Here is a 23,956-nt window from a genome sequence, read left to right on the forward strand (position 1 = left end):
GGCTCGAGCCATTCAAGCTAGGGAGGAGATTCATCTCTTCAATACGATATAGGAAACGTTTCCGGAGAATCATCGTCTAGCTACGGACTCATTTCGTGGTGGTCGGATTCGGCGTGTCGACGGAGCTGGAAGCAGCAGCTTTTTTTTTTTAATCTTCTTCTCCACCTCTTCCTCTTTCACCGGTTCGTTTTTAGAAGCCTTCACCTACTTTTGATCCTATTTCCTCAGCTATTGCCACGATATTCTGATTGTGTAATCCTTAGATTTTGATCGCCTCATTTCCTCGAATCACTCTTTATCCAAATGTTCATTGACGACCGCTCGTTGTTTTGATCGATGCGATGGATCCAAGCTTGGTTTGTTGTACCTTTGACGCTAATTCAAAAGACTAATCTCGTTTCGAAATTGGTTAATCTCCTGGCGAGATAGATCATAGATTTGAATACGTTGCTCTATAAATGGCTTATGATTGAGAATCTGATTGGATCTTCTCTGTCATTGTGTCAATATTGCAGGTCTGGTTATCAAAGCCATGGCTCTTGATGGGATTGTTGTATCTTCACCATCGAGGAGAACGCAGTCTCTAAAGAGGCAGTGGGAAGATTTGGGCAGCTGCTCCACGGTTATCAAGAGGCATCGATATCTCTTAACAGCTTTGGTTCTTTTGGCGTTTCTCTGCACTGTTTATCTATACTTTGCTGTCACTCTAGGCGCTAGGCACTTGTCGTGCTCTGGCTTGACCGGTAAAGAGAAGGCAATGTGTCAATTACAACATGTCCAAGCTCTCTCCAAAGGGAAGCTGAAATTTTTCTAGAGTGTGTCATCGAGAGCCAAAGCTGAGAAAGCGCAACATGATTGCTCTCTTGCCCTACCACATTCTTCTTTTTTTTTGTGATTCTATTGTGACATTTGTGTGTATTATATTATTACATTGTGAAAAATACCAGAGATTTATAATCGAAACATAATTCATTTTTGTTCATTAATGAAAAATTAAAGGAAGTTTCTTACAGGTTTCTTACACTTATTGACCTTAGTGTTCCCCAATGACTATGTTTTCTTGATTTGCATGGCTTGAGAAGCCTTCAAGATCTTCTTCATTGTTTATGAAATGTAGTTTTAGAGCGGATCTTCTCCAGCTCAATCGAAACCTCTCTCATGTTTGGCCGCTTCCTTCCTTTCCGGCTTAGACACCTTCCAGCGAGTTCTGCGACTGCCATCACTTGGTCCAGCTTGCTTTCCTCTTTGATCCGATCATCAATGATGTCGACCACTCTGTTTTCTTTCATGGCCTCAATGAAATAAGTTGCTAAGCTCTTTCCTTCTTCAGACCGGACACGAGACAGTGGTTTTTCTCCGGTTATGAGCTCCACCAAGACAACCCCGAAGCTGTATACATCACTCTTGTCAGTATATTGGCTTGATAGGAAGTACTCTGGATCCATATATCCGAAAGTGCCTGCAACTAGCGTTGTCAAGTGAGTTTGATCTACAGTTACCGATCTTGAAGTTCCGAAATCAGAAACCTTGGCTCGGTATTTCTCATCCAATAGTATATTAGTAGTCTTGATATCTCTGTGGTATATTGGAAACGATGAAGCTGAGTGCATGTATGCAAGTGCTCCAGCAATCTCCACGGCTATGCCAAGACGCACTTCCCAAGTCATGTTGTAGTCATCAGACTCATCATGAAGACGCTTGAACAGATCTCCATTTGGAATATATTCATAAACCAGGGTTGGAACTTCTGTCTCCAAGCAACACCCCAAGAGTTTCACAATGTTCCTGTGGTTTACCTGTGAGAGAAGGACGACCTCATTGATGAAACTATCCAGCTTATCTTCATCCACAAGTTTTGACTTTTTAACCGCAACGATCCTGCCATCCACCAGCATTCCTTTGTACACAGTTCCTTGACCGCCTTGCCCAAGCACCCTCTTCACGCTGAAGTTATCAGTGGCTTTCTCCAATTCTTTTGAGCTAAATATCCTCGACATATCTACATTTCCATCATCTGTAGTAGTTAGTTGTTGTTTCAACAACAAGCCTCCATTACGTTTGAAGAACTTCCTCCCACGAATGATCCTCCTTCGCTTCCTTATAAGTATGAACAACCAAAAGATCCCACCAACTAAAAACATTAGTCCCAACACACCAATTAGAACCCCTGCAGCATAAAAGGAAACACATAAGTAACACTACTTTCTCTTCAGCCTTGTAATCTACAAGATGCATTGGAACTCACCTCCAAGCAGGAAGGATTTGCCCGGCTTGGTTATCACGGGCTTGGGCTTGCACGTGTACATCGATCCGCGCATGTTCTCACAAATGCCTTCTTTACAGACACCGGGTTCTTTGCACATATCAGCTTCTACACAACCCCCTCGAAGGTACGGATTCCCTGTGAAGCCAATGGGGCAATAGCAGTTCCTATAACTCATCTCGTTAAAGTAACCATACTCACAAAGACATCTCGTATCAGAGTCGTAAGAGCCGTAATGGGTCCAATTTCTGCAACCTAAGGGGTTGTTTCTAAACTGAGAATCCGAAGTATCAAAGTACCAGCCTAGCTCCACCTCCGCGTAGCCACCAGCGTGGAACTGTTCTGGTGCAGTGACATTTGAGGGTGAGTATCTTTTGTCATTCAAGAAGGCAACTCTGCAGCCTTCTCCTCCTGTGGGATCTATATCCACACCTATGACTTGTGGACGGTCCAGTGGTATCCTTGTCTGGCAGCATTTGTAGCCGTCACAGATTGAGTCTGTTACTTGTTGACCACTCTTGCTTTCTATACAGCTCGATTCACAACCCAAGATCTCTGAGTCGATACCCGTCATCAAGGCCTTTGTACCGCAGCCAACCGCCACAAGGCGGTTGTTATCTGTGATGAAGTAAGGGCTGCCTTTGCCTGTGACGTTCAAATCTGGTCGGGACTTTTTGAGTCCTTGACTAGTGTTACTAGAACAATCCAAAGAAGTCACAGGACCTTTGATGAGAACCACTCCGTATGGTTTATCTCCATCTGGAAGAGAGATGTTGACCACTTCAGTATTGATCCGTGAGAGGAACGGAACGGTTGTTCGGGAAGTGGTGGCGTTGCAGACAACCTCGTACCAGTTGTTGAGATAGCAATCCTTGCCGCCGATTCCAAAAGGGAACGGGATCGAGACTCCTCCACATGTTTTGTTACAAGAAGTTGGAGAGTTACCATTTTGAGATGTTGCTGCTGATGAGCCATTGATGAGCAAAGTAAGGGCAGATGCTAGAATACATATGAAGTTGTAAGTCTTTGTCTTCATAATTCCTTTTTTTTTGTTTCTTGATTTGATCAAACTCAGTATTCAAGAACCAATAAGTTTAGAAAGAAGGTCAACATGCCATGAGGGCTTATATAATGAATTAATAACAGAAGGTTGGATTATAAGAATCCAGTCTTTATTCTCCATACCATATGAAAGTACTCAAAGTAGACCGAACCTATTATATACGTTTGACCATCGTCACCATGTTCATTCAGGATACAAAACAACGTTGACCAGTAAAATGTTAACTAAAAAGTCAATGTATACATGACCAGTCAAATGTAATTAGTGGCCATGGCCGTCACATGGATAACGAATGGATAACTTGAATATTCCATAATGCTTAATGCAACATGAAAATAAATATGTGTGCGTTATTACATAAATCAAATATTTGTTTTCATCATGATAGTGTTTTTAAGTCGATGATCATCACCATGTCCGTAGAGGAACCAAAGGCTCAGCATCAGACGTTGGAGATGCACTACTAAAGATGGAAGCTGGAGCAGTCACCTCAAAGTCCCAACTCTCATCAACGTTAAGTTGCATGGTTTCATCCTCTTCGTCATCGTCTTCCTCAATATGAACCTCTGAATCATGAGTTGCTGAACGAATCTTCTCCAGCTCAATCCAAGCCTCTTTCATGTTTGGCCTCTTCTTCCCTTTTCGGTTTAAACATCTCCTAGCTAGTTTCGCCACTGCCATCACTTGGTCCAGATTTCTATCATCTTTGATCCGAACATCAACCATGTTAAGAAACATGTTCTCTTTCAAGGCTTGGACAAAATGAGCTGCAAACCCTCTGTTGTCATCAGACAAGACACGTGAGGACGGCTTTTCTCCGGTCAGAAGCTCCACAAGGACAATTCCGAAACTATAAACATCACTTTTCTCTGTAAACTTGCTTGATTGAAAGTACTCTGGATCCACATATCCAAAAGTACCAGCAACCTGAGTCGTCAAGTGAGTTTGATCTATGGTTACGGATCTCGAAGTTCCAAAATCCGACACCTTAACTCTGTATTTCTCATCTAATAGTATATTAGTAGTCTTGATATCTCTATGATATATAGGGAAAGATGCAGCAGAGTGCAAGTACGACAAAGCTCCTGCAATATCTACAGAAATGTGAAGACGCACTTCCCAAGTCATCTTGAAATCATCAGACTCATCACGAAGACGCTTGCATAAGTCTCCATTTGGAAGAAACTCATAGACCAAGATCGGAACTTCCGTCTCAAGACAACATCCCAAGAGTTTCACAATGTTTCTGTGGTTGATTTGTGCGAGAACAACGACTTCATTGATGAACTCCTCTACCTTGTCTTCATCCATGGCTTTGGATCTCTTCACTGCCACGATTGTGCCGTCAACTAGCATACCCTTGTACACAGTCCCCTGACCTCCTTGCCCAAGAATACGATTCTTGTTAAAGTTATCAGTAGCTTTCTCCAACTCGTTCGAGCTAAATATCCTGGACATCTCTACATTTCCTTCTTTTCTAGCTAACTGTTGTTTCAACAACATGCCTCCATTACGTCTGAAGAACTTCCTCATTCTGTTAATCCTCCTCCTCTTCTTAACATACTTATACAACCCGAAAACTCCAATGGCGAAAAGCAATAGTGCCGAACCTATAAGAACACCTATACCAACAACAAAATACTAAAATGCATGTACAGAACAAAACACTCAAGTTAGTAACTCAAGTTGACTTTTACCTTGAATCACTGGCTTGAGTTGCTTTGGTTTCTTGGGTACACATTCAAACCAACCACGCCTATTCACACAACTTTGGTCTTTACACCTTTTGTGTCCTACTTCTAGTTTACATTCATCAATGTCTGCATATTTTGTACATAGTTAGCAACAATCTTATTGATCACACAAAATAGGATAAGATTTTAAAAAAAAAACACCAATATCTTACCTACACAACCACCTGGAAGGAATGGGTTCCCTGTGTAACCCATAGAGTTACAATAGCAGTTTCTATAGCTGAATCCATAGAAGTAGCCGTACGAGCAAATGCAACTCGTTTCGCTCGAGTAGCCGCCATTTTGTGATGGATCTGACACATTCAGACAACCAACAGGGTTTGGAACACGTGTATCAGAAGTATCAAAGTACCATCCTAGCTCGACCACCGCGTACCCATCACTATGAAACTGTTCTGGCTCTGTAACATTCACGCTAGAATACTTCTCGCTTGTAAGAAAAGCAACATTGCATCCTCCTTCTCTTGTGTTGTTGTTACCTTCAGGGATCTCCAAATCAACTCCTAGAACTTGCGGCTCCCCTTCTGGTATCCTTGTCTGACAACACTTGTCACCACTGCAAATCTTGTTTCTGACTTCTTGGCTACTATTTCTTTCGTTACAGGTTGATTTGCAACCGATGATCTGCGATTTGATATCCGTCATAACCGCCTTGGCATTGCAACCAACAGCCACGAGTTGGTTCTTGTCCGTGAAGAAATAAGGGCTGCCTTGGCCGGTGGCACTCAAAGGCGGCGGTGTAAGCGGCTGAGATGATCCTGTAGAACAACCAGAGGAAGTCACGGGACCTTTGATGTGAACAACTCCATAAGAATAGTACACGTGATCGTCTGGAAGATAGATGTTCACCAATTCTCTGTTGATCCTTGAGAGAACCGGAACAGAGTTGCTTTTACAGACAACCTCGTACCACGGGTTTAGATAGCAGTCTTTCCCTACACCAAACGGAAATGGAATTGATAGTCTTCCGCAGACTCTGTTACACGGATCTGGAGGTTTTCTTGATGATGAGACGCCATTGATGAACAGAGAGGTCACTAGTATAATAACAACTAGGAGGTTGTGAGTCTTTGTCATCATACTGATTATGTTCTTGTGTTTCTCTACTTGGTCTGATCTTTTAAAAATCTTCTAGTATTGTGAAAATGGAAGGGACAAAAGGAATCAAGATTCAGCATTGTCGGAGGAGATGAGATTACATGAAATGCGTGGAGAGAGATGCAAAAAAAGAGTTGACCGGATTAGTATGATTAACCATGCTAAAATGGCAATGATATGGCTAGTTGATAGATCACGTGGACTTTCTTAGTTTTGGACCAATCAAAGCCAGCATGAAAGTCAAATATCTAAGTTGAATTTATATCCGAGTAATAAATAAAATACCAGTCGACAAAATATCAAATAATAAGGCGACGTGGCAAACGGTAGATGACGTGGATGTTGTGTAGATCCCATTTTTTAGAAAGATCCTTATCTGGCCCTGGCCCACATGAATGAGAGTGAGAGATGGATCATTGTGGCTAGCGCGACAGAACCAAAAAAAAAAAACAAAAGTTGTGGCACGCATTATAAAACTTAGTTACTATAACTCTAGCAACGTGTTGAATCATCTTTAACCGGTTCAAATCAGTTGATTAATTATCTTGATCTCCATGGCTTGGTCCTCTTCATTGTCGGTATTTATATGACCCTCTAAATCCTCATGTGATAAACGGATCCTCTCCAGCTCAATTGAAACCTCTCTCATGTTTGGCCGCTTCCTACCTTTTCGGCTTAGACACCTTCGAGCTAGTTTTGCGACTGCCATCACTTGGTCCAGCTTGCTTTCCTCTTTGATCCGATCATCAACGATGTCAAACACTCTGTTTTCTTTAATGGCCTCAAGAAAATCAGCTGCCAATCCTCTTCCTTCTTCAGACCGGACACGAGTCAATGGTTTTTCTCCGGTTATGAGCTCCACAAGTACAACCCCAAAACTATAAACATCGCTCTTGTCAGTATATTGGCTCGACAAGAAGTATTCTGGATCCATGTACCCAAAAGTGCCTGCAACTAGTGTTGTCAAGTGAGTTTGATCTACTGTTACCGATCTCGAAGTTCCAAAATCAGACACCTTGGCTCTGTACTTCTCGTCCAACAGTATATTGGTAGTCTTGATATCTCTATGGTATATCGGAAACGATGAAGCTGAGTGCATGTATGAAAGTGCTCCCGCTATCTCTATAGCTATGCGAAGATGCACTTCCCAAGTCATGTTGTAATCATCTGATTCATCATGAAGACGCTGGTACAGATCTCCATTGGGAATATATTCGTAAACCAGGATCGGAACTTCTGTCTCCAAGCAACATCCCAAGAGTTTCACAATGTTTCTGTGGTTTATCTGTGAGAGAAGTGCGACTTCGTTGATGAACTCTTGCATCTTGTCTTCGTCCACAAGTTTCGATCTTTTAACCGCAACGATCCTCCCATCCACCAGCATTCCTTTGTACACTGTGCCCTGACCTCCTTTCCCAAGGACTCTGTTCACGCTGAAGTTATCCGTGGCTTTCTTCAATTCCTTTGAGCTAAAGATCCTCGACATTTCTACATTCCCCTCCTTAGTGGTGGTTAGTTGCTGTTTCAACAGCAAGCCTCCGTTACGTTTAAAGAACTTCTTGCTGCGGATGATCTTCCTTCGCTTTTTCACGAGTTTGTACAGCCCCAAGACTCCGAGGACGAACAACAACACTCCTAGACCTATAAGAACACCTACACCAACGAAGAAAGTAAACTACTTGTAGTAGTCTCGTAGATGCTTACTTTAACTTACCTTGAAGTACAGAGGTCTTTTGAGGCTTGGTTACTTTGGGATCACAGCTATATGATCCAGGCCAGTTCACACAAGTCCTTTCTCCACAACTGTTGTGTCCTTTGCATTCATCTATGTCTACACACATAGTAATTAATGACTTGATCAATGGTCAAAGCATGAAAAAAAAGTTAAGAAGAAACGTTCACTTTTACCTATGCAGCCATGTTTAACGTATGGGTTCCCTGTGTAGCCATTATTGCAATAACAGTTCCTATAACTCATCCCAGAGAAGTACTGATACTCGCAACCGCATTTATCAAAGGACGTGTAAGAACTGAAACGAGTCATATTTCTACAACCTAAGGGACTCCTAAAGCAAGAATCCGAAGTACCAAAGTACCATCCTAGCTCTACCAACGCATACCCCAACGAATGAAACTGTTCTGGCGCTGTTACATTCTTCGGCGAGTACCTCTGGTTAGTCAAGAAGGCAACTCTGCACCCTTCTCCTCCTGTGACATCTATATTCACACCTATGACTTGTGGACGTTCTAATGGTATCCTTGCCTGACAACATCTGTAACCATCGCAGACCGAGTTTGTTACTTGCTGACTACGTTTACTGTCTTGGCAGCTCGATTCACAACCTATCATCTCTGATTCTATATCTGTAAGAGACGCCTTGGCACCGCAACCAACCGCCACCAGACGGTTTTGGTCGGTGAGAAAATATGGACTGCCTCTTCCCGTGACATTCAAACCTGGCGTTGACTTTATCAGTCCTTGACTAGAGCAGCCCAAAGAAGTCACGGGACCTTTGATGTGAACCACTCCGTATGGTTTATTACCGTCTGGGAGAGAGATGTTCACCACTTCGGTTTTGATCCGTGAGAGGAACGGTACGGTGGTGTTACAGACAACCTCGTACCAGTTGTTGAGATAGCAGTCTTTCTCGCCTATTCCGAAAGGGAACGGTATCGAGATTCCTCCACAGGTTCTAATGCAGGAAGTTGAAGAGTTACCTTCTGGACGTGGAGGTGGTGGTGTTGCTGCTGAGGATGAGCCAGTGATGAGCTGCAGAGTTAGGACATAAACTACAGTACATAGAAAGTTGTAAGAAGCTGTCTTCATACTTGTTTTTGATTCCAATGGATATTTTTTTAATGTAAATAAAGAGATCTTTGAGATATCCTAATTAATAAGAAGTCCACTAACGCATTCAAAGAAGTTTGAATATAGACGCGTGAAGTGTTTTCAACCAGAAAAAAAAAGTCAACTCCGTTTGGCCCTCTTTCATTTCAATCATTGTCTTTCTGCAGACCGTTGACTTTTCCACTTAATGTGTATTCCCACCGGTGTTCGAAAATTAGACGGAAGGTCTTTAAGAAACCGGTGAAAACGCTAACCAAACTGATTCTTCAGTCTAGGAATATCCCATGAACACTATGGTCTATGGTCTATGGTCTATGGTCTATGGTCTTGTGTTGAGTGTTATCCAAGTATGTGATTCTAGCTTCACAATCGCGGCTTTGCTCGTGGGTGCCCAAATAAAACAGCGCAACGTTCGTTACTAAAACGTCAAGTTGTCTGAGTACTGTTATTACCTATCAGCAAGGAGCTCCAATTTAGGTTAGCATTTAGTAATAGACACCGTAGTCACCAAGCCCGTCTAGCTCAGTTGGTAGAGCGCAAGGCTCTTAACCTTGTGGTCGTGGGTTCGAGCCCCACGGTGGGCGCATTGTCTTTTTTTTAATGTCAGCCAATTGCGTTTTTTTCCCTAACCTTGTCGGTTTTTCCCCACGGTGGGTGATGTTGGAGGATGAATCGGCTACAAGAACGCTCCAAGAATCTCGAACAATCATCTCTATGGTGTCATCATCGTCTCCTCATTATAAACCTGGACCTGTGAGTCTCGAATCCTCTCCTGTTCCATAGAGACTTCCCTCATATCATATTAGGCCGTTTCTTACCGTTCCAGTTCAGACACCTCCTCGTAAGGTTTGCCACACCAGTGACTTGTTCCATGTTGCAGCTATCTTTGATTCGGGCATGGATAATGTCTAAGAGCTTAGTTTCTTGCGTCGCAAGAATAAAATAAGTTGCTAAAATTCTATTCTTTTCAGACCTCAAGTGGGAAACTGGTTTTTCTTCAGTGATGAACTCCACGAGCACGACTCGAAGCTGTAAACATCGCTCTTGTCCGTAAACTGGCTAGACTGGAAATACTTTGGATCCACATGCTGATGAAAACCTCTCCCTCTTGTGCTGTAGGAACCACGTCCACGTCCTCTTCGACCACCACGACCTCGAGAGGAGTAGTAGTTGCCTTGCTGATTTGTACGGACAGTCGGAAAGGCCAGATGAGGGGTGACTTCTTGACCACTGTTGTAACCTTGAAGTCTATCATCGAATGCTACCAGACGCGGAAAGATAGATTCAAACGTTGGATGTGGAACAATATCTATAGAGCCTTCATAGTCACGTCCCAAACCTCGAAGAGCCGAGAAGATCTTCATGGCTTCCGTCATAGGAGCACCAATAGAGGCAAGTTGATCACTCAGAGATTTGACCTCTTGAAGAAAGTCGAACATCTTCTTTCCACCTTTTGACAAAGTTTGCATCTTGTGTTGAAGTTCGAACAGGCGAGAGTTGGAGGGTCTGTTGAAGTGAGTCTCCAGCGTGGACCAGATCTCACTTGCTGTTGTGCAGTTCACCACCATGGATTGAAGAGTATTTGTGATAGATCCAAGAAGCCATGACTGAACAACTTGGTCGGTTTGAAACCACAGCTCATGGTCAGGGTTTGGAACCGGGGTAGATGTGCCATGAATGGTTGGAGCCATGATGGTGGTAACTGGTTGTGGGATGGTACCGGTGACAAAGCCAAACAGCCGTTGACCGCTAAGAAAAGACTGAAACTGACGTTTCCAAAAGAAGAAGTTTTGCTCATTGAGCTTTACGTTAACGCAGTGGATAATATTTAAGCGAGGAGGGTCATAAGGCTCAAGATCCATGGTGGAACCGTGTGCTCTGATACCATGAACGCGTGAGCTAACAAAGATAGGTTTATGAACTTTCTTTTATTACTTTGAACCTTAAGTCTCTTACAATGATTACAATTGCTTTATATAGAGAACTTAGACTAGGGTTTTGCTCTTAGGCTACTTCGTCCCCTAGTGCTGCATAACGGTTTTGGACTAAGACAACATGTGCTTGACCAGCTGGCTTGTCCTGTTGCTTTTGCTTTCCGTATTTACCAACTTGATCTTTAACTTTGTACTTTGTTTTGTCTTGTTTGCAGGTAGAAGACCGTTGAGAAGAAGATTGCAATTTGGACTTCTCCAAACTGGGCTGTGATTCTTGTCTGAACTGGTAAATGGGCTTCGCTGAAACTGAGCTTGAGCCACTTGTGATGATACCACATACCCAACAGTACCTGCATACCCAACAGTACCTGCAACCAGGGCTGTGAGATGTGACTCTAACCTAGTAATAGTTCTGACCCCAACAATTTAAATCGTGCTAGTAATAGTTCTGACCCCAACAATTTCAATCGTGCTAAATATGACCAATAATTGATTTTCTTTGATGGGACAAGAAGCAGAAGTATTAATTCAATGAATCAGATCAAAAGTCTGGACTCAGGATTCATTTATACAAAGGGTGACCCGTTTCTTAAGTGAATCCATCTTTATTTTGACTTCTTCATGCGTGTACAACAGAGTCACACTAGTTTTAAATCATCTACTTACAAAATATTACTCATATCCATAAGAACTCACAAACAGCACAGGCTCTTGCTCTATATCACTTTAAGCTCTCTCAGCCATTCGGTGTGGAGCGGACAAGGATCAGGTTTCCCTTCTGCATTCGCTTTCTCTGAGAGCGAATAAAACCAACCATTCCTCCATTTAAACTGCAGTAATCAACAAAAACTAGATGAGATATATACTGGTGCACACATATCCAACGAGAGAGCATACATACTTCTTTAACAGCGGTCGGGAAATGAGCAACAGCTCGAGAATAAGCGCACAGTCTCTCCACCATATCCTCTTCAAAGGTCAGTCCTTTCTCTGCAGATGCAGCAGCTGCAAGTTCTTGGATCAGTCTTGACACCTGGATGCAATATGTTAAATCAGAACCAAACCCTGATTTTTGAATGCTTAAAACGAAACCAAGGAGTAGAAAGCTTCCGTACTTCATCTCTGTACTCGTTCTCCACCGTGCCCACACTTGCTCCTGGGTGACGAGCTCCAACAAGCATAAAGGCGCAAATCCAAATGAGTTTCTCCAACATCTGCTTCTGAAACGATTCTTTGTCAAGAACCTAAACCAAAGAGAACACCATTTAGATGATCATGTTTATACATTGTAGAAGAAGACAAGAAGGTTTTGCTTCATGTAACCTTGCAAGAGAGGCCACCAGATTGCAACCTTGCAGCTACAGCAGAAGCCCATTTTCCATAAGCAGCAGTTAAACCTTCAGGGTTAGTGTCAGTCTTTCCATCAACGGGAGGCTCACCAAGCTTTGACACAGCGAAATAAGCCAACACTTGGTCTGTATCAACCAAACCTTTGCTCTCAAACCAAGGCTCCATCATTCCATTTTGGAAGAACACCAAATCTGATTAATTAAACACACATAACAGTTTAGTACTTAGTTTTGGAGTTTTCACATATTTTTAGAAATTTTTTTATAATACCGAGATAACCTTATTTTAGTACATAATTTACACAAAAAATTATTATATATAATAATTCGCTTAATTAATATGAACAAAATAGATAAACTAGCTATAAAATTACATTAAAAACAGAAAAACTAATATATATATATTTTTTTGGTAATCAAATATTTTATGAAACAAATAAAAATTTCAGAACTATTATTTTCTTGGGAACGGAAAGAGTAAATAACAAAGTCATGAAGCTGAGAGTAAAGTTTAAACCTTTCCATCTAGACTGAGGAGTAGCTTCAAGAACAGCATCAAGATCATCATTCCTCGTACAAACGAAAATGGGTCCTTCGAAATCAACAGGAACTGGTTCTCCTCTCTTCACCAACAAGTCATCGCCACTACCCATCTCCTGCAACGCTCTTCCGACTCTCCCGTCGCCTACGATCACAGCAGGAGCCACCTTTTTAGCGGTGGAAGCAGAGGAGGCCATAGCCACTGGCACGACGAGTTTAAGAGATTCAGAGCGACGGGGGAGAGAGAGGCGAGTGGGAATGGAGGAGGAGAGAGCAAACAGAGTGGTGCTGGCGTTAGCCATTGGCGATGATAATGAGCTTTTCTGACAAATGTTGTCGGCCTCTCTCTCCCATGGTTTACGTAAAGAGCGATGGTTTATTAGCCACTCGATGTTTTGATAGCTTATCTCGGCTTTGGATGACTCACGGATCCAAAACGGCATGACGTTCAGTTTGATAAAAGAGCAAACAGTAAGTAGTTGAGAGATGATGCGTAAACCGGTTGAACCGGTCCAAATCCGCATCAACAAAATGTGACAAAACCGAATTTGTACCAAACCAATCATCACAATCGAATTTTCGAACATAGTTCCTTGCGATTGTATCTCTTTATAGGTCCAGCAAGTAAGCAAACTACCAGTTGATTGGCTTGAGAAAAAGGAAAAAGTTCAAAACCTATCCTCAAGGATACCACACTACAACAAAGTAAGTCTCAAGTTATACAGAGCCCTATCATTTGCATTTAACCACATAATATCGTTTGAATTTAATCTCTCAAGTCTGCCATCATTCACTTAAAGAATTTTGCAATTCCGAAACACATGCTTGATTCTATATGGAAAATAGTGTAACTTCTGTTCTAGCTAACAAAAACATTGCCCTATTGTTACTTCTCAATCTAGCAATCAAGTCAGAAACAAAACGAGACACATCCTGCATGTCCAGACACCATCAGTCTCTTCTAGGCTACCTTCAAATGCTTGTCTTTCCTGAAGAAAAACATCGCACACAAGGAGACAATTTGTCCAACAATGTAGCCTCCTATAGCTCCATAACACACACATATAGGCCACTCCTGTTTAGATGAGCAACAATAGAACGATTAATTCTCCACCATCATAAACCAAGAACAGCTCTATTGGATGTATATCGGGAAAAAAAGAACTAGTACCTGCCATGGCCTTTCCCAGTCGAGCGGCATGGGCCAAGCTCCAAACCATCCTCCAATAATTGTTCCATAAGCTGGAATAAAGATCATATATTCTACATTTCCACTTGGTCTATACGAGACAAAAAAAATAACACGAATTAGGAACAGAAATTAATGTGAAGAATGTAAAAAGGGTAAAATATATAAGTTACTTCATCGAAGCGAATAGACGATGCCAATCTGTCCATGATGCACCAAAAACTGCAGTGGCTGGTACAAACTATGAAATTCAAAATTATTAGAGACAATCAAAGGTTTGTTCCAAACTGCAGACATCTATATACATATGCGCAGTATCAACATCATTGCTTCTTTTAAAGTCATAGGAAATGCAGCAGCAGCAGCAGCAGCAGAGAGGCAGCTTACCGTGAAAACAGACATCAGAAAGGACCAGTGAACTGTTCTTGGTAGATATCTGCATGTGATGAGAGGCGAATGATCATGTCAGCATTAGCTCTATATCTAGAAGGGTGATCACAATCAAAGGAGTCTAATTTGTAACCGAAAAAGGAAACAAGATGGTGGTGAAAACATACTGCATTCCAATAGGTGCACCCAAAGAAATTGCTCCCAAAGCATTCAGAAAAGCCCCTGTTAATAAAAACAAAAAAAACAAAGCCTTGAAGAACTCACAAGTCACAGTTAAGGGATGATGCTGAAAACAGCAGATTCCGATCCTTCTTAGATTTGACTAACAAGAAAAGCTAACACATATTGCCAGAGTTTGATTGCTTATGTTCATGTATTATTGCAAAAGAATAAAGAAGTACTAACTATAATAAGTTTCAAAGAAGAAAAAAAATACTAACCACAAATAAGTCCTAATATGCTTCGTCCATAGGCTCTAAAACACTGGAAAGCAATTAGGAAACCATTAAGAGAGAGTAACTTAAGCACAAGAAACCCAAACGCATTGGTGCCTTTTCTTCTCAATGCAAAAGGAAACATACTTCTTCAGCTTCTGTAATTTCAAAGTGAAACATTATAATAAAAGAAACCATCTTTCAGTAGAAATGAAGTATACTCACCGAACATTTCTCTGGGGCTTTCCGGAGAAAGCTGTAGATGATTACCACAACCGGAAACTCAATACTCTGAGAATTAACATCAACAACAAGGCTACATTAACTTTAAAAAATCAATTTGAAAACATGTGAAGTGGAGTACAGTACCCAGAGGAGAAAGAGAGTGAGAGATGGATCGGAGACGAGATCGACGGAGAATTTGTTTCGAGCCACCCAGAATCCAACGGCCAGAAACAATCCAGTAATCAAATAAACAAAAAACGCCCCCAGAGCTGATATCGAAAGGTCGTTAGATACACCAACGGAGGTATCTAACTTCTTCTTAGCTTCCTTCATGGCTTTCGCTTCTCTCTTCTTCGGGATCAGGACGAGTGAAGAGGAAGACGTAGAAAACTGTTTGGGCCTCTTGATTTACATATGTGCTTTAATGTAAAACTAATGGGCCTCTTGGGCCTACATAGCCTGATAAATATATCTGAAACATTTTTTTTTTTTTTTTTTTTTTAAATTGTAAATATCTTTAGTTAAACTATTTCGGTTCGGTTCGGTTCGGTACGGTTCGGTTTTGCCATATTGAACAGCCCTAAGGGAGTAGTTATAGGCGGTTGAGAAGAGTCGTTCATCTGATCCAAAGCGCCATGAGGTTGTTGAAGTTGCGTTTGTTGCGCCGAGCGGTGGTCGTGTTCCTCACATCTCTGTCCAATAATTTGAATGTTTCGGCTGAAGAGAGATGGGTATTGTTATGGAGAAAATTATTCCTCTGTCTCCATACGTGGTATACAAGAACGTGGGTGACTAGTCTTCGCAGGGTAGATGGCGCTGATGGCGATTGGACTCTACACCAAGAGAGCAGCTCAGCCCAAGATATGAACGGTGGCTGTCGAGGGGAGAGCCTTGCGAAGACTGCAGCCCAAAGGTACACGGCAAACCTGCAGTTCAAAAGGAGATGGTCCCTGGCTTCATCTGCGGAGTTGCATAGACTGCATGTAGTGGTGATGTTCAGACCCCAAGAAGCCAGGCGAGTTTTTGTCGGGAGCCTGTTGAGTGTAGTGAGCCACATATTAAAAGCTTGCTTGGGAACAGCACCTTTGAACCAGACTGTTGGTGCCCATGCTTTAGTTGATTCTCGAGGCCTGATCGCCTCCCAAGTTTGAGAGGAGGAGTACCCATTGCAGATCGAACCATTTACTTTCCAGTTGTAGGAGTCGTTTGTGTCTGTGCTCCTCGGGGGAGAGACAGATGTGAGGGCAATGTGAAGTTGGAGAGCCTTTTCTGATCTAGCGTGAGGGAGATCCCAAGATGTTACATTAGACACATCAGCAACCTTTGCGTTCAAGGGAATTCCGAGTTCGCTGGGCCACCTTCTCCAAACAGTTCTACCAGCGGACCAGTTGGTAGCCATGAGTCAAACCAGAAACTGAGTACGCGGCCATTACCTAGATTTCCATGGATAAAGCGTGAAGCTATAGGGCGGAGATTAAGGAGCGTTTTCCAGGTCCAAGAATGGGCGTTAGATTGGGCTATAGTCCAGAAGTTCCTTTGGCTAAGATGGTGACGTTTATGCCATGCTGCCCATAGTGAGTCCGAGTTCGAGAAAAAAAGCCAGATGAAACGAAGGCACAACACTTTATTCCAAATGGCGTAGTTTCTCAGCCCCAAACCCCCTTCAGCTTTAGGTAAACAAACCACATTCCAGTTTACCTTAGCCCCTTTTGCTAATTCGATTTGTCCAGACCACAAGAACCTTGAGCAGAGGCGTTCAATCTTCTTAACACAACCTTTGGGGAGCATGAATGTTGAGCACCAAAAGTTGACTGAACCAGAGATTACAGTGGATATGAGAAGCAATCTGCCTGCATATGACAATGTTTTAGTCGCCCATCTTCTGAATTTTCTGACAATACTATCCAGCAGCGGTTCATATTCTGATATTCTCAGTTTACGATGCATAAGAGGTAAACCGAGATATCTGATAGGTAGTGAACCAATGGGAAATCCAAAGGCTGCAATTGCGGTGGATTTGACTTGGTTCAGACCAGCGTGAAACAACTCCGTTTTGTGTCTGTTCATATACAGACCGGACCAACTTGCAAAGTCGTCTAGCGTTTCAGTAATTCCATGGAGTGAGTTGCTTGTTCCATCAAAAAATATCATCACATCGTCCGCAAACATTAAGTGTGAGATATTGAGCTCAGCGGTACCTGGATGATAATTTATAGAGCCGTTCTCAAATCTGGAGGTAAGTAACTGGGTGAAGACCTCCATTGCGAGGACGAACAGGTATGGGGACAGCGGGTCTCCCTGCCGCAGCCCTTTTGAGCTTTTGAAGAACCCTGAGCTGCAACCATTAATCGCTAGCGTGAAAGAAGCTGTGGAGAGGCATTGATTAATCCAATTGATGAACTTCTCCGGAATCCCCAGGGTCTCCAATGCAGCGAGTATGAAATCCCATCTCACTGAGTCAAAGGCTTTATGTAAGTCCACCTTTAGCATTCCTCGAGGACTGATGTTTGATCTGTTGTAGCCCTGAATTATTTCGGTAGCGAGGAGCACATTCTCAGAGAGTAAGCGCCCTGGCATGAAAGCTGATTGAGATGGGGAGATGACCTGATTAAGCACATCACATAGTCTTTTGGCCAGTAGTTTAGCTATTACTTTGTAAACTGTGTTAAGACAGGCTATGGGCCTGAAGTCCGATGTTTTACAAGCAGTTGGGATCTTGGGAATCAGCACGAGGGTGGTGGCGTTCCACTGCTTAAGTAGCTGACCAGAAGAGAAAAATTCTGCTACTGCCTCACAAACCTCCGCTCCAACAATATTCCAGCAACCTGTGAAGAACTCAGCTGAGTATCCGTCGGGACCACAAGTTTTATTATGCGGGAGAGAGAAGAAAGCTTCCTTGATTTCTACTGCAGAGAAAGGCCTTTCGAGGGCAGAAGCTTGAGTTGATGAGCATCTGAAGGGTAAGAGCAGATCAATGTCGCTCTGCACAAACATTTTCGGTAAGACCTCTCCACCAAGGAGGTTTGAGAAATACTCCACACAAAGATTGTTGATGTCTTCTTGATTTTCCCATTTTACATCTTGATCATCCAAGAGAAAGTGAATGTGATTAGCTGATTTCCTCAAGGACATCATCCAGTGATAGAACGAAGTGCTGCTATCTCCTACTTTCAACCATGTAACTCGGGACCTCTGATATATCTGAAACATTGCGAGTGCGTTTGAGGAAGGAGCAAGTGTGAGCGAGGACCAAAGACAACGAACCTTTGAGGTCAAAGGCATTCCTCCTGCTCCACTTGGAGCTCCTCAAATCAATGTTTCTGCTTTTACATTGATGCGGATTGGGATCTTAAACGTGTCGGATGAGGACAATGATACAGATAAAGAGATGAGGCGTGACGTGGAAGGCAAGTTACAAGGGAACGAGTAAACGAGGGACACGTGTATAGTTCGTTATAACGGTTGTAACGGTAAAAGAGTATATAACTCTGTTACTGCATCACTTTTGGGATTATCGAAATTGTAAGTAAGTTTTCTTCTTGATTCTTGTAACTCTTCTGAGAGATTCTTTGTTCATGAAGTTTTAGATTCTTTCTTCAATCCAGAATCTATACTCTTGAGCTGCAAGCTATTGTTTTTACGAACGGTAGTTTGATCAATAGAGAGAACATACGTTATCTCTATCAGTGGTATCAGAGACCGCTGGCGTGAAGAACAAGATCACGATCACGAATGATAAGGGAAGGTTGAGTAAAGAGGAGATAGAGAAGATGGTGCAAGATGCTGAGAAAGTGTAAGGCGGAGGATGAGCAAGTGAAAGAAGAGAGTGGAGGCCAAGAACTCGCTGGAGAGCTATGCTTACAACATGAGGAACACTGTTAAGGATGAGAAACTTGCGCAGAAGGTGGGATCAAGGGGATAAGAAGAAGATCGAGAAGGCGATTGAATGGATTGAAGGAAACCAGCTTGTGGAAGTTTATGAGTTTTGAGTATAAGTTGAAGGAGCTGGAGGGTGTTTGTAATTAGAGCGGTGGAGAGTGCGCAAAGGAAAGTGGTTATGGGCGACATGTGTTCTGGTAGTGGAACCATTGAAAGTAATTTAGTTGTATGCTTCACTCATTTCAGAAAAGTAATAAAACATATTTTCTCAAAAGTTTAATTTGCCATTGACAAGTTTAGTTTCACACTTTTAGCATTTGTTGCATAAATACTATTCTCTTGAGAACAAGTTCATCAAGCTATACAGAAACAAAGCATGTGTGTTAGCATCGGTGAATCTTCTTTTCTTGTTGGATATGTTTTGTCCAGGAAAAGCAATATAAGATCTTTGGTGCGTCACCAAGAAAAGTATCTACAATCCTTCACTAGTTGTCTTGGTCCCACACACACACACACATATATACACACTTTTGGCTTCGGAACAGTCGACCATATCAGCAATGGAGAGAGGATCTATTGCATTGTTCATCATCTTACTCTTTGTCCTCTGCTTCCCCATCTCATCAGATTCCCAGAAGCTCAGTCCATCAATAAGCTTACACGACCAAGAACAAGCCCATGGTGCTTAACCGCTCTATATTTAGCATATATTGTTTTTAATACATTTATTTATGGCCAAAAGTATTTACTCATCTTCTGCCTGTTCCCTTGTATGGCAGAGGTTACAATCGAAGACATAAAACGAGAAGAAGATAAGAGCATCGACATCTTCCGGGTAGGGGTAGGATCTCATGGAGTTACAGGTGGAAAAGGTGGAGGCCGGAAAGCATCTCCAAAACGTAGTGCCGCCATGGAACTCCGGCCAAAGTTGTTCTTCTCCACCACCTCCCTTCTCTTTACCAGTTTCATAATGCTTTCACTAACTTCTGTCAACATGTCGATATGATCATTATGTTGTGCCTAAATCTCTTAACTTGAGAGTTTAACATATGTTGTTTGAGTATTGTAAACTTAGAATTCTACCATATCTTATGTGGAATAAGAAGACAGAACACTGTGCATGGATACTATCTCTCTACAAGTTATGGCCCACGAGAGTGATGCTTTCTTCCGCACAAATAACGATCTCTTTTGCATTGATTGAACGTGGAATTATTGTAACAAATCTACAGACCAACCATGAACAATCTTTTTCCATTCTGCAACTTCCCTCCCACACAACAAAATGAACGGCTAAGAGGAGCTTTGTATACTTGAAATTAGAAGAAACCTCTTCCCAGAAGAAGAAGAAACAAGATCTTTCTAGTCCATCAAAAACGCTCCGCTGCAATACCTGATAAAATTCCAGCACATACTTTTCAGAAAAAATAAAGAACTTGTTTCCGAGGCAGAGTATCTAGTTAGTAAGTGCATATTGTTACCTGTTGCTGAATCTTCCAACAGCGTCTGTAGCATCAAGAAGAGTGTCACTGGCTTTCTCCAAAGCCATGTATAGCTCTTTACCTCTACTCACACGGGCGATCACCCACGCGTTGTTCTTAGCTCTTATACAAATATCCAAGTCCCTCTCCTGCCCTTTGGCACGGCTCTTTTCTAAATCCACTTCTTCTCTGAGCTTGTTTAGCGCAAGCAGAGACTCCTGCGTTTTTTCGAATAGTTAAGGTCGTCTTAATCTCAGCTCTTAACTTATAATGTTGAAGACGTTACCTTTGCAAGTGTTGCTACTTTGCCTGAAGGAGAAGCTCTGGAAACTTCTAGGTCAGTATCAACTACCAAGTAGCGGTAACCCTTAACATGATAAGCATTCTCACCTCCCCACCCCCTTGAGATCTTCTCTTCAATTTTCATAATCCTCAGCGATGCCTGTAAAAGAGATATTGTGTATATATTAGAAAACACCAGAAACGAGTTTAGCCAAGAAAGATCAATGGGCGATGTGCTAACCTGTTCAATAACTTGCTGTTTCACGGCGCTTAAACCACCATGGACAATGTCAGTTTTAGGCAAGAGAAGAAGTGAAGTGAGACTTTTATACTGATAAGCGAGGAGATACACTCTTTCTTGTGTCTGCTGAAGCCAGACTGTAGGATTAGCAGAATCAGGTGAACCACCACTCTCTAAACCCCAAATATCAGTTATAAGAAAACCATCTTTCCCTTTTTTCCACTTATCATTTTGTAGTGGCCTAATAACATGATGCATGGAATCAATTGAACCAATGGGCGCCGAAGTAGATCTAGAAGAGGTTTCAGATGAACCAGTCCCCTTACGTAGATGAGACCAGGAACTGGCGTCAGAGGATAGTAGAGCTTGTGAGGTCAACCTCATTACAGCAAATGTAAACAAGTTGACGGTATCATCAGGCGAGAGAGTTGTTGAAACCAACAGATCTTGAAATAAGATCATAGAGTGGCATCGTAAGTTCGCAGCACATGATTCTAGTACTTGAACAAGAGACTGCACATCCAAAAAAATGCTCGTCAGATACAAAAATAATAAAGTGATTAAAGCTTAATAGATATGGAGAAACAAACCTGAACTTCAAGTGCAGTGTCCCTTGATAAAGTAAGCATTTGAACAGTTCCACGCTCACTCAAAGTAGTTTCACGGAAATTTGGTAGCTGAAGATTCTTCCCAACAAAAAGATCTGCCCGAAAGAGAAAACCTTTGCATAAGCTATTTTACACACGAAGAACCAACTTGAGCATAATGCGGTTTTGCGCAAGAATCAAAAGCAAGGGCATTGGACACAGCAACTTCAAAGCATTTTTACCACAGCAGCAGTCTTCCGAGCGAGACCGCTTTTGAAATGCTGACATTTAGTGACACAAAGTGAAATGAAGCTGGGAAGCAGAACAAAAACTTAATGTACTAAATTTGGGTGAGAGTTGCTTACTGCTTAAGTAGTCTGTAATGAAGGGATACAACTGTGCTCGGGTAAGCCCTCCTGTTGATTCTTTTTCAAGTAATGCTCTAACTGACCCGTGGAACATCACAAAGAGTGAGTGCACTTCTTTAAGCATTCCCCTAAGTGCTTCAATCCTCCATATTGCTCCTGTATCCTTGTTTTTCTCCACAACCTGTCAATGTCTCTAGATCAGATTTTGTTCATTGACTAAAGACTACATTCGACGAATCACTCATTCAAAGATAAAAGAGTGTCTTACCATCACCATCCAGATATCAGGTTCAGGCTCGTAGAAAACATGAGAATGTCTTTCTGCTTCTATAACCTCACAAGCTGCCTCCGGGGAGAAAAGTCTGCATTCATACTCACAAGATTCATACAGACTCATATCAACTAATGCGAAACAAATCAAGAAGAGAGTATGTAGAAGCTGACCTAGTAAAAGTGATAAGACCTTCGCTGAGGCCGGTAACTGATAGCTGCGTAGAGACGTCTAGCTCAGGTGGATGAAAGAAGAGAATCTTGTCAAGCTCCTGACCTTCGGTTTGGCCTCTCCTCAAATCAAAGACGCAAAGTCGAAGGCTTTCATCACCAGAGCTCATCGACGCCATTTCCCCGTAAGCTTCTGCGAGCTCATTAACACTATACCATACAATTCAAGGTAAGGCACATTGGTGATTCAAACCACTTGACAAACCCCCAAGAGAAGAATCGTAACACGAATTGACTACCTTGAAGATGTTACCAAAGAAGAAAGTCGGAGTAGTGATCAATTGCGATAGTCAAAGCGATGGGAGGGAGATTCTGATAAAGGAAAGAGTTGACTTTTTGTAAAGAAGATAAATGCGAGAAGGAGATAGAAAGAAGTTGGATAGAGAAAAGATGATTGATTAAAGGTGAGGAGGAAGATTAAGCAGATTCGAGAGACGCTGTCTACTCTCTACAATGGTGTTTCAAGTTTACCTAGCCAAAATGAAAGAGACAAGAGTCCAACTAAGCCCAAACAACCCCTCTAAGCCCAAATAAGCGTTGTTTTTAGAGATACGCGGTTAAAAAAAAAAGAGTTAGCGGTGAATTTGATTGGAAACTACAGTAAATTAGGTTAGCATTCCGGTTAAAAACTGTCAGAACCAGTCGATCTCGACTGACTTTCCCCCGACCACATTAATTATTTCCCAAGGGTCCAAGATAGACTAGATTTTAATCAATAACATTTTTGATTAATTTTTTTAATTTAAAAGACTAATTTGTTTTGTCTGAGTTTTAATATTTGTGTTTGACATCTATAATTGAGAGTAATTTATTTTGACGTCTCATAGTAACGTGCGTTCAAATTTTAGGTTCATATCGGTTCGAGTTTAAGTTTTCAAATTGTTAGGCTTGGGGTTTTCGGACCCATTTAGAAACCATACTTTTTTCGGATTGTTCAGGTAATGTTGGGTTCGAGTCATGTTTTTATATTTTCATAGAACCCAAAGTGAACCTAGTTAAAAGTATGTGTAGTTAATTATAAGTAATTTTTTGAAATTAATTAACCGAATAAACGTTGAACAAATTCAAATTGTTTCCAAATTATTTCCCAAGGGTTTAAGAGAGATTGTAAAACTAGGCCTCTATAAAGGCCCATTAACTTTAATGGTATTTAATTAACCTTATTGATAAATTAAAAAAAATAATTTTCTTTGAATTTTTTTAAAAATCTACTAAAACATATAATAAAGGAAATATAATACAATATTATTATTATCAACTCGCAAAAAAGAAACAAAACTAAAAAAAAAATTAGGTGGTAGAAATAGAAACAACAGTCTTGGGTGATAGCAAAACTAAAAATAGAAGAAGAAATTTATAAAAGGGTAACAATAGAGACATGGTAGCAGTTTAAGAAGGCAACAATAGACAAGACACTTTAGACAAACCATAAAATAGCCATCATCACCAATTTGTGTTCATTGTGAATTCCCGTATGTGTAGAATATGTTTCCCCAAGCATAGGTATCAAATCCGGTGATCAACTATGTG

The 23,956-nt window shown here is 41.7% G+C and overlaps 9 protein-coding genes and 1 non-coding gene across 12 annotated transcripts; 3 read left to right on the forward strand and 7 right to left on the reverse strand.

Annotated features, from left to right (window-relative positions):
- Nucleotides 1-6: 6 nt before the first annotated feature.
- LOC106309699 lies at nt 7-1,005 on the forward strand. Of its 2 annotated transcripts, none has more exons than XM_013746798.1 (2): nt 7-408; nt 516-1,005. In XM_013746798.1, the coding sequence occupies exon 2, from the start codon at nt 533-535 to the stop codon at nt 812-814; it is 282 nt and encodes a 93-aa protein (XP_013602252.1). In that variant the 5' UTR covers nt 7-408; nt 516-532; the 3' UTR covers nt 815-1,005. The 2 variants fall into 2 exon arrangements, with proteins under 2 accessions (XP_013602252.1, XP_013602250.1); XM_013746796.1 differs by having other exon boundaries at nt 7-182.
- Nucleotides 1,006-1,097: 92 nt separating this feature from the next.
- On the reverse strand, nt 1,098-3,299 carry LOC106309324 (wall-associated receptor kinase-like 5). The gene is made up of 2 exons (XM_013746359.1): nt 2,246-3,299; nt 1,098-2,167 (listed from the first exon to the last, which is right to left on the reverse strand). The coding sequence occupies exons 1-2, from the start codon at nt 3,297-3,299 to the stop codon at nt 1,098-1,100; spliced, it is 2,124 nt and encodes a 707-aa protein (XP_013601813.1).
- A 252-nt stretch (nt 3,300-3,551) lies between these two features.
- LOC106307679 (wall-associated receptor kinase-like 4) lies at nt 3,552-6,354 on the reverse strand. The gene is made up of 3 exons (XM_013744696.1): nt 5,233-6,354; nt 5,024-5,146; nt 3,552-4,948 (listed from the first exon to the last, which is right to left on the reverse strand). Exons 1-3 carry the CDS (start codon nt 6,158-6,160, stop codon nt 3,735-3,737), a joined length of 2,265 nt encoding a protein of 754 aa, XP_013600150.1. The 5' UTR covers nt 6,161-6,354; the 3' UTR covers nt 3,552-3,734.
- A 52-nt stretch (nt 6,355-6,406) lies between these two features.
- LOC106307680 (wall-associated receptor kinase-like 5) lies at nt 6,407-9,005 on the reverse strand. Its single transcript, XM_013744697.1, has 3 exons — nt 8,087-9,005; nt 7,893-8,009; nt 6,407-7,831 (listed from the first exon to the last, which is right to left on the reverse strand). Exons 1-3 carry the CDS (start codon nt 9,003-9,005, stop codon nt 6,702-6,704), a joined length of 2,166 nt encoding a protein of 721 aa, XP_013600151.1. The 3' UTR covers nt 6,407-6,701.
- A 532-nt stretch (nt 9,006-9,537) lies between these two features.
- On the forward strand, nt 9,538-9,610 carry TRNAK-CUU. The gene has a single exon. It is a non-coding gene; the product is annotated as a tRNA-Lys (tRNA).
- A 1,862-nt stretch (nt 9,611-11,472) lies between these two features.
- LOC106312575 lies at nt 11,473-13,307 on the reverse strand. Its single transcript, XM_013750142.1, has 5 exons — nt 12,827-13,307; nt 12,284-12,501; nt 12,076-12,204; nt 11,862-11,993; nt 11,473-11,790 (listed from the first exon to the last, which is right to left on the reverse strand). The coding sequence occupies exons 1-5, from the start codon at nt 13,290-13,292 to the stop codon at nt 11,677-11,679; spliced, it is 1,059 nt and encodes a 352-aa protein (XP_013605596.1). The 5' UTR covers nt 13,293-13,307; the 3' UTR covers nt 11,473-11,676.
- A 191-nt stretch (nt 13,308-13,498) lies between these two features.
- On the reverse strand, nt 13,499-15,461 carry LOC106312576 (phosphatidylinositol-glycan biosynthesis class F protein-like). Its single transcript, XM_013750144.1, has 8 exons — nt 15,232-15,461; nt 15,088-15,153; nt 14,869-14,911; nt 14,596-14,650; nt 14,426-14,474; nt 14,212-14,279; nt 14,021-14,129; nt 13,499-13,924 (listed from the first exon to the last, which is right to left on the reverse strand). The coding sequence occupies exons 1-8, from the start codon at nt 15,418-15,420 to the stop codon at nt 13,811-13,813; spliced, it is 693 nt and encodes a 230-aa protein (XP_013605598.1). The 5' UTR covers nt 15,421-15,461; the 3' UTR covers nt 13,499-13,810.
- A 242-nt stretch (nt 15,462-15,703) lies between these two features.
- On the reverse strand, nt 15,704-16,486 carry LOC106309325. The gene has a single exon (XM_013746361.1). The coding sequence runs from the start codon at nt 16,484-16,486 to the stop codon at nt 15,704-15,706; it is 783 nt and encodes a 260-aa protein (XP_013601815.1).
- A 3,003-nt stretch (nt 16,487-19,489) lies between these two features.
- On the forward strand, nt 19,490-20,091 carry LOC106312715. The gene is made up of 2 exons (XM_013750331.1): nt 19,490-19,647; nt 19,746-20,091. Exons 1-2 carry the CDS (start codon nt 19,527-19,529, stop codon nt 19,970-19,972), a joined length of 348 nt encoding a protein of 115 aa, XP_013605785.1. The 5' UTR covers nt 19,490-19,526; the 3' UTR covers nt 19,973-20,091.
- Nucleotides 20,028-22,888, reverse strand: LOC106312714 (vacuolar fusion protein CCZ1 homolog). Of its 2 annotated transcripts, XM_013750329.1 has the most exons (10): nt 22,666-22,888; nt 22,370-22,576; nt 22,194-22,287; nt 21,923-22,106; nt 21,800-21,838; nt 21,561-21,673; nt 20,971-21,483; nt 20,734-20,889; nt 20,448-20,665; nt 20,028-20,359 (listed from the first exon to the last, which is right to left on the reverse strand). In XM_013750329.1, the coding sequence occupies exons 2-10, from the start codon at nt 22,543-22,545 to the stop codon at nt 20,329-20,331; spliced, it is 1,524 nt and encodes a 507-aa protein (XP_013605783.1). In that variant the 5' UTR covers nt 22,546-22,576; nt 22,666-22,888; the 3' UTR covers nt 20,028-20,328. The 2 variants fall into 2 exon arrangements, with proteins under 2 accessions (XP_013605783.1, XP_013605784.1); XM_013750330.1 differs by lacking the exon at nt 21,800-21,838.
- Nucleotides 22,889-23,956: the final 1,068 nt, after the last annotated feature.

This window comes from Brassica oleracea, chromosome C8 (assembly GCF_000695525.1).
Source record: "Brassica oleracea var. oleracea cultivar TO1000 chromosome C8, BOL, whole genome shotgun sequence".
Classification (NCBI taxonomy): domain Eukaryota; kingdom Viridiplantae; phylum Streptophyta; class Magnoliopsida; order Brassicales; family Brassicaceae; genus Brassica; species Brassica oleracea.

Coding starts and splice junctions, on each gene's coding strand:
- LOC106312575 (XM_013750142.1), bottom strand. CDS start 13,292: ATGCCGTTTTGGATCCGTGAGTCATCCAAAGCCGAGATAAGCTATCAA. Junction 12,205..12,283: donor CTGGTGGCCTCTCTTGCAAG/GTTACATGAAGC, acceptor TCTTTGGTTTAG/GTTCTTGACAAAGAATCGTT. Junction 11,791..11,861: donor TCCCGACCGCTGTTAAAGAA/GTATGTATGCTC, acceptor TGATTACTGCAG/TTTAAATGGAGGAATGGTTG.
- LOC106309699 (XM_013746798.1), top strand. CDS start 533: ATGGCTCTTGATGGGATTGTTGTATCTTCACCATCGAGGAGAACGCAG.
- LOC106307679 (XM_013744696.1), bottom strand. CDS start 6,160: ATGATGACAAAGACTCACAACCTCCTAGTTGTTATTATACTAGTGACC. Junction 5,147..5,232: donor CCTTCCAGGTGGTTGTGTAG/GTAAGATATTGG, acceptor CAAAATATGCAG/ACATTGATGAATGTAAACTA. Junction 4,949..5,023: donor ACTCAAGCCAGTGATTCAAG/GTAAAAGTCAAC, acceptor TTGTTGGTATAG/GTGTTCTTATAGGTTCGGCA.
- LOC106309324 (XM_013746359.1), bottom strand. CDS start 3,299: ATGAAGACAAAGACTTACAACTTCATATGTATTCTAGCATCTGCCCTT. Junction 2,168..2,245: donor CAAATCCTTCCTGCTTGGAG/GTGAGTTCCAAT, acceptor TTTATGCTGCAG/GGGTTCTAATTGGTGTGTTG.
- LOC106309325 (XM_013746361.1), bottom strand. CDS start 16,486: ATGGCTACCAACTGGTCCGCTGGTAGAACTGTTTGGAGAAGGTGGCCC.
- LOC106312715 (XM_013750331.1), top strand. CDS start 19,527: ATGGAGAGAGGATCTATTGCATTGTTCATCATCTTACTCTTTGTCCTC. Junction 19,648..19,745: donor CGACCAAGAACAAGCCCATG/GTGCTTAACCGC, acceptor CTTGTATGGCAG/AGGTTACAATCGAAGACATA.
- LOC106312576 (XM_013750144.1), bottom strand. CDS start 15,420: ATGAAGGAAGCTAAGAAGAAGTTAGATACCTCCGTTGGTGTATCTAAC. Junction 14,475..14,595: donor GGTGCACCTATTGGAATGCA/GTATGTTTTCAC, acceptor CATCACATGCAG/ATATCTACCAAGAACAGTTC. Junction 13,925..14,020: donor ACTGGGAAAGGCCATGGCAG/GTACTAGTTCTT, acceptor TCATCTAAACAG/GAGTGGCCTATATGTGTGTG.
- LOC106307680 (XM_013744697.1), bottom strand. CDS start 9,005: ATGAAGACAGCTTCTTACAACTTTCTATGTACTGTAGTTTATGTCCTA. Junction 8,010..8,086: donor CGTTAAACATGGCTGCATAG/GTAAAAGTGAAC, acceptor CTATGTGTGTAG/ACATAGATGAATGCAAAGGA. Junction 7,832..7,892: donor AAAGACCTCTGTACTTCAAG/GTAAGTTAAAGT, acceptor TCGTTGGTGTAG/GTGTTCTTATAGGTCTAGGA.
- LOC106312714 (XM_013750329.1), bottom strand. CDS start 22,545: ATGGCGTCGATGAGCTCTGGTGATGAAAGCCTTCGACTTTGCGTCTTT. Junction 22,288..22,369: donor GGTCTTATCACTTTTACTAG/GTCAGCTTCTAC, acceptor GTATGAATGCAG/ACTTTTCTCCCCGGAGGCAG. Junction 21,674..21,799: donor CTCGGAAGACTGCTGCTGTG/GTAAAAATGCTT, acceptor TCTTTCGGGCAG/ATCTTTTTGTTGGGAAGAAT.